The sequence below is a fragment of the Fukomys damarensis genome, unplaced genomic scaffold (genome assembly GCF_012274545.1).
Source record: "Fukomys damarensis isolate Sample0158 unplaced genomic scaffold, DMR_v1.0_HiC HiC_scaffold_5, whole genome shotgun sequence".
NCBI lineage: Eukaryota > Metazoa > Chordata > Mammalia > Rodentia > Bathyergidae > Fukomys > Fukomys damarensis.
Window position 1 is genome coordinate 55642310 of NW_022900917.1, and position 6000 is coordinate 55648309.

A 6000-nucleotide genomic window follows, 5' to 3' on the forward strand; every position below is an offset into this window, starting at 1 on the left:
CCCTGCATTTAATTGTGCATACTACTTTCTCTGTCCTTACATTGAGAGTTAACAATATAAATTGTTAAAAGTTTGTGTGACATGGTATAAAGTTTTTTATTCATAATTTTATTTTCCCTTTTTTTTTTCATTTTTTTTAAAGTGGAAAAGCAGTCTTGATTTTTTAATGGAAACTTTAATCTGAAGGTATCTAGTGTTAGTGTGTAAAATCTTGGCTTAGAAGTTCTAAATGCAGTGAAATGTAACATGCTACTCCATAAATATGGAGTATAATTTATGTATCAGTTTAAAAAAGAATAAGTTTTATATACAGGAATAAAAGTCATACAAATTCATACTTTTCTATTATGCTGAAACTTAGCTAGTTTGGCCTATTTTTTCCCTTACCTGCTCTTTCTTGATTTCCTTACTGTCTCTTTATATGCATATTTTCTTTTTCACTCTAGTTTCTATTTCTTTCTTTCTATCCTTTTGAATATTTGCATAGGAATCTTAGTGTGTCCGTGTATGTGATTGGCAGATAAAATGAATGGTGTCTTTGCATTGAAGCCTGAGTCACAGGAGACAGACAGTTCTTTCTATAACTTTCTCTGCTCTGCTGGAACAACCAGAATTTATGGAGTTGTGAATGAGGAATTGCCTGCTAGTTAAATTATTTCCCCACACCGGAGGGAAAAGGAGTCATGAATGCAGGAGCACTGTGGATATTAGGTAAATCCCTGAGGAGGAGTCTAGTGGATAGTAAGAGAACAGATTCTAATGAAGCTAAACTAAAAGGATTCTTTATATGTGCAAATAGGGTTGAAGAAATAGGAGTGCAGTTTTAATTTACCTTGTACTGTACTTTTAATAGGTTATAATAACTTCATGCTTCTGTATACCTGTTTTTAGATGACTACATTGCAATTGGAGCTGATGAGGAAGAACTAGGATCTCAGATTGAGGAAGATATCCTTTGTGTACATAATCATAATTGAAGTAATCTGCTAAATTGATTATAAATTTTTTCTTTTGGTATATAATTTAAGGGTTTATTTTTCAGTTTCTTTCTTGATTGTACTTTTATCAGGAAGAAGAAGAACATGTCAGTTTGTTTATTCTTATCACTCACAAATAAATAAAACAGTTGTGTTGGCATTTTTTACTTTTTTGCCTTGAAAATTGAGAATGTAGCATCTGAATTTAAGTTGTGCAAAAGGACAGGGAAAGCACACATATAAGCGTGAAGATTTCTCAACAGGGGTACCTCTGGAGAGTATACACAATTCCATGAGCTCATCCTAGAGCAGTGAAACTTTTAGAGCTTTCAGTGATAGCACCCAGCCAAGCTGTGGCATGCATGCCATAGATTCACCACCACTGTCTTAAAGGGAAGTATATTCATTCTGGATACTATAGAAAGGGCTCTGGGAAACAGATCCTGCCTAAGGGGAGAAGAACAGAATATCTAGATGACAGTGTGACATGATACTATCCAGAGCTCAGTGTCTGCTGTGACCTGACTGGTGGAGAAAGACCTACTAAACTTATTGGATGCTGAGTTGGGAGAAATGAACTTCCAGGGCCCTTTAAAAGGTCTTCTCTCAGAAGGCCCCAGTAGAACTAGGACCATGGCTGTTGAGATTTAAGATTCTTATTATAATTCAGATTTGGGCAGATTAAAGCTATGTACTGCAAACTCCTTTTCAAAAATGTTCACTTGGATTGAATACCTGAATTTTTAAAAACTGTTGTGTTTGCATATTGCTAGTTTTTTGGGGGGTTTTTTGGTTGTGTTTTTTTTTGGTCCTGAGGATCGAACTTGGGTCCTTGTGCTTGCGAGGCAGGTGCTGAACCATTGAGCTAAATCCCCAGCCCTGCTAGTATTAAATATTGAAAAAAAAGTATTACTTTTCCAGAGCATACAAGCACTAACACTATTATTTGTCGGTTCAAGTAAAAGAATCAGATACATGTCTTGTTCTTACCTTAATTTAAGTTAGAAACAATTTTTATGAACTGCTTAGAAATTTCAGGAATTCTTATTTGGCAGAAAAGAAAAAAGTAATCTTATCTTCATAATTTTAACTTTTTTTCCTTAATGGCCAAGTACCTATATATCAAGAAATAAGGAATACAGACATGAAATATAAAAATAGAGTCCGAAGTAGAATATCAAATCTTAAAGATGCAAAGAATCCAAATTTAAGGAAAAATGTATTGTGTGGGAATATTCCTCCTGACTTATTTGCTAGAATGACGGCAGAGGTGAGAGCATACCTTTATGTAAAGTATCTGTGATGTGATTCCATGATGTCAAGTGTAAAACCTATTTAGATCATAAAAGTGGTTCATAAATATTGCATATGTAATAAATTCCTACTAGCTGTTTTATTTATATGTAAATATAAATATTTAAGAGGATCGAGTCTATTGATAAACTTTTCCCATTCTGTAGCTGTTTTAGTAGTCTTTGTAGTAATACATTAAGTCATTAGCTAAAACCAAAAGTGTTTCACTTTTAATTCATACACGGTTGTGAATTTCTAATTGCAAACAGACTTTGTACTCTATGCTTTTTTCGTGGTTGAACACTATTAAGATTGGTCATAAGTTAAGGATTGTTAGGGAATGATGGAAAAAATGAAATTCATAGCTTACTGTTTATAGTCATTGCTATTAATAGTCGCTGTAGTGAATTTATTTTTCTGCATAGCTAATAAAACCTGCAGAGCTCTGTGTGGTGGTGCACATTATAATCCCAGCCATTCAGGAGGATTGTGAGTTGAGTGAGACAAGTCTGGGCGATTCTGCAAGACCCTATCTCAAAAATCACATTTTAGAAAGGGAAGTGAGAGGTGGAGGTGGAGCTCAGTTGTAGAGCACTTGCGTAGTATATAATGAGACCACGTTTGCATTTCTCAAGCATCAGTATCTTTGAGAATTTGTCACCATTTTTGTTTATGTGATTTTTTTTTTTTTTTTTTGTGGTACTGAGGATTAAACTCAGGACCTACAGCGCCACATCCCTGGCCCAAAAACAATGCTGGGATTACAGGCATGTACCACCATACCCAGCCCCTAATTTGTTTTGTATTACCTTTATTTCCTTAAATTTATTTAGAAGCAAATTGCAAACATTATATCCTTCTACCTTTATATATGTGGGAGACATTTTAAAAGTATATTTTTCTTATAAAACTATATTGTCATCACATTCAACAATAATTTCTTGGTATTATATAAGGTCTAGTTCATATTCATGTTTTCCTATTTATACATGTACTTTGTATTGGGATCTAGTCTACACATTACCTTTAGTTTGGTCTATGAATGATTGTTTTCTGTTTTATTTTTTAACTGAAAAGTCTTTTCCTGGCACTTTGCATCCCTCTTTTGTGCTTTTTTTCCGTTTATGATGTTGCCTTGTTGAAGACATGAATTTTGAATCCCACATTATGTAATTCTTCTTTATCTCACAGTATGAATTTGTGTTTCTTCTTCATGGTGTTAACTTAATTTTTCTATCCTATTTTCTCTACACTGGAAGCTAGTCCTGTAGGCTTGATTGCATTTAAGTTCTGCTTTTTTCCTGAATAAATATTTCATAAGTAATGCTTTTTACTTTAGTTGTTTTCACAACTCACAAGAGGCATCTAACGTTGCTTTCTTCTTCACATACTAGCATTTGTCAGTTGGGCTTGGGTAGTGATGATGATTCTAATTCCTTCATTGTAAATTCTTCATTTGCCTTTTATCTAATGATTTCATCAACTGGTGAAGACAAACAATATTTGAAGAAATTTTTAAAGAAAGCAAATTCTTACAAGTAACTAAGGAAAAAATAATTAAATTTATTTTTTTTCCTTCCTTCTTTGTGTGGTATTGCCACATCTCATAGGAAATGGCTAGTGATGAGCTCAAAGAGATGCGGAAAAACTTGACCAAAGAAGCCATCAGAGAACATCAGATGGCTAAGACAGGAGGTACTCAGACTGACTTATTCACATGTGGCAAATGTAAAAAGAAGAATTGCACTTACACACAGGTTTGTGATTACTTATAGATTCTTAACTTTCATATTAAGAATGTTTGCAGTTCCTGTTGTTTGAAACAAGTAACAAAGATAATTACTAATACTTGGTGTGATATTTTTCAAGAGATAGGATAATACTTTTTAAAAACTGACTTCAATTAATGAAAGTAAGTTGATATATTTATGCTTTCATGAAAAGTTCCTGTAAAAGCTATAGTAATCAAGTAAATTGATAAAACACAGGAGGTAATAAAAATAACCTTGTTGTTTACTAACAGCTCATAAACGGTTACTGGTTGGTATGTAAACTTTAAGGCAATAATTTCTTTTAGTTTGTAGGTCTATATGATACAAAAGTTTTTTGCTCTCTCACATAGCGTGCACACTCCAGGCTCAACTGGTATCCAGATATCTGTTCCTTTATGTCACATATTGATGCCTTTCATGTTCATATTATGATGTGATTGACTTTTTTTGTCCATGAATAGTTGAAAAGAATCATGTAGGGCCAGGGATTTATTTAGCTCAGTGGTCCTGCTGCCTGCCTTGAAAGCACAAGGTCCTGAGTTCAATCCCAGTACCAACCCCCGCTAAAAAAAGAATCATGTTTTTTGATTGCATGTGTCTATATAAAAATTACTATCACAGTCTTAATTTAATTTGCCAAAAAGATTTTTTTGTACTATACCTATAATATGCTGAACTCAAAAATTTCCCCCTTGAAGACCATGTTTCATTTCTCAAATTTAGTAGTATGTGGTACAATGTTACATGAGCTTCTTCCTCTTACTTTTTGCAGAACTTTAGTATTCTATCTTCAGATATGCTAGATTTAACCTTGTTTAAAGTTCTTTATCTTTTTGAAGTGTTTATTTAGTCACAGTTGCAAGTCTGGTATTTTAGTGTTTCATTTTGTAGAAGTTTTAATACTGCTAGTTATTGAAATGTATCAACATGGTGAAAGTGGTTTCAGAAAATTTTAAGTTGGAGTTGCACTATTTTCTAACTATAATAATATAGTTATATAATAATAGTTATATGATCAGATTATAGACAGCTAAGAAAAAATACAGACATTGTTTCTTTTAAGAGAAAGAACCTGGAACCTAGTCTAGAAGTGAATGCATATTTAGATTAAAAAAAAAACTTCCAAAGTTCTTATGAAAATAACGAATATAAAGAATTAAGTGTGGGACTGGGCATTTAGCACACTGGTGCTGCCACCTGCCTCACAAGTGCAAGGTCCTGAGTTTGATTCCCTGTACCAAAAAAAAAGAATTAAGTGTGACTTTTATTTACCATGTAAACATCAAGAGATTAAAAATTTTCTCCATAAACTAAAGTTTATGTCTACTTTCAGGGCCCCAGGTAGCAATAGTCAGTTTATATAAAGACTAGTAAAAGGACTGCCTTATCAGAAGGCCTCTTAAATAAGAAGAAAGTACTATTTTGAGTATGGTGCTTCTTTGCTTTCCTTTGGGCTCTGACTGAATGAAAAGTCATGTTGATAGCTTACAAGTTATGAAGTTTCTGATCTTTGAAATGGTGATAACTGGATTATCTCCTATTAAATTGAATTATATTCAAAATACAGTATTGTTAGTATTTTGGCTCATGCTATAAACTTTATTAGATTTAAGAACATCTTCATTTGGGAATGTAGGTTTAGAAGAAACCTTTCTGTCTTTCAAACATTTGGTTTCAGTGATTCTTTCCAGTGGAGAAGTTGGGAAACATATAATCTTGTATAAATCTTTTTTTGGGTTTTGTTTTTGTTTTTTTTTTGAGACAGGGAGAGTCTCACTATGTAGTTGAGACTGATCTGGAACTCAATATGTAGCCCAGGCTGGTCTCAAACTCATAGCGATCCTCCTGCCTCAGCCTCCAAGTGCTGGGATTACCGGCATGCGCCACCACACCCAGATAATCTTGTATAAATCTTTATTAGTATTTTTTATTTGCTGAGTTATATTTGCATATATATA

The 6000-nt window shown here is 33.3% G+C and overlaps 1 protein-coding gene across 1 annotated transcript in view; it reads left to right on the top strand.

Moving 5' to 3' along the window:
- Positions 1-6000, top strand: part of Tcea1 (transcription elongation factor A1) — a 52062-nt gene that overhangs the window by 40588 nt on the left and 5474 nt on the right. The window contains exons 7-9 of the mRNA XM_019205565.2: positions 892-948; positions 2093-2247; positions 3881-4027. Of these exons, the coding sequence (XP_019061110.2) occupies positions 892-948; positions 2093-2247; positions 3881-4027 (359 nt within the window). The remainder of the gene's footprint in view (positions 1-891; positions 949-2092; positions 2248-3880; positions 4028-6000) is intronic.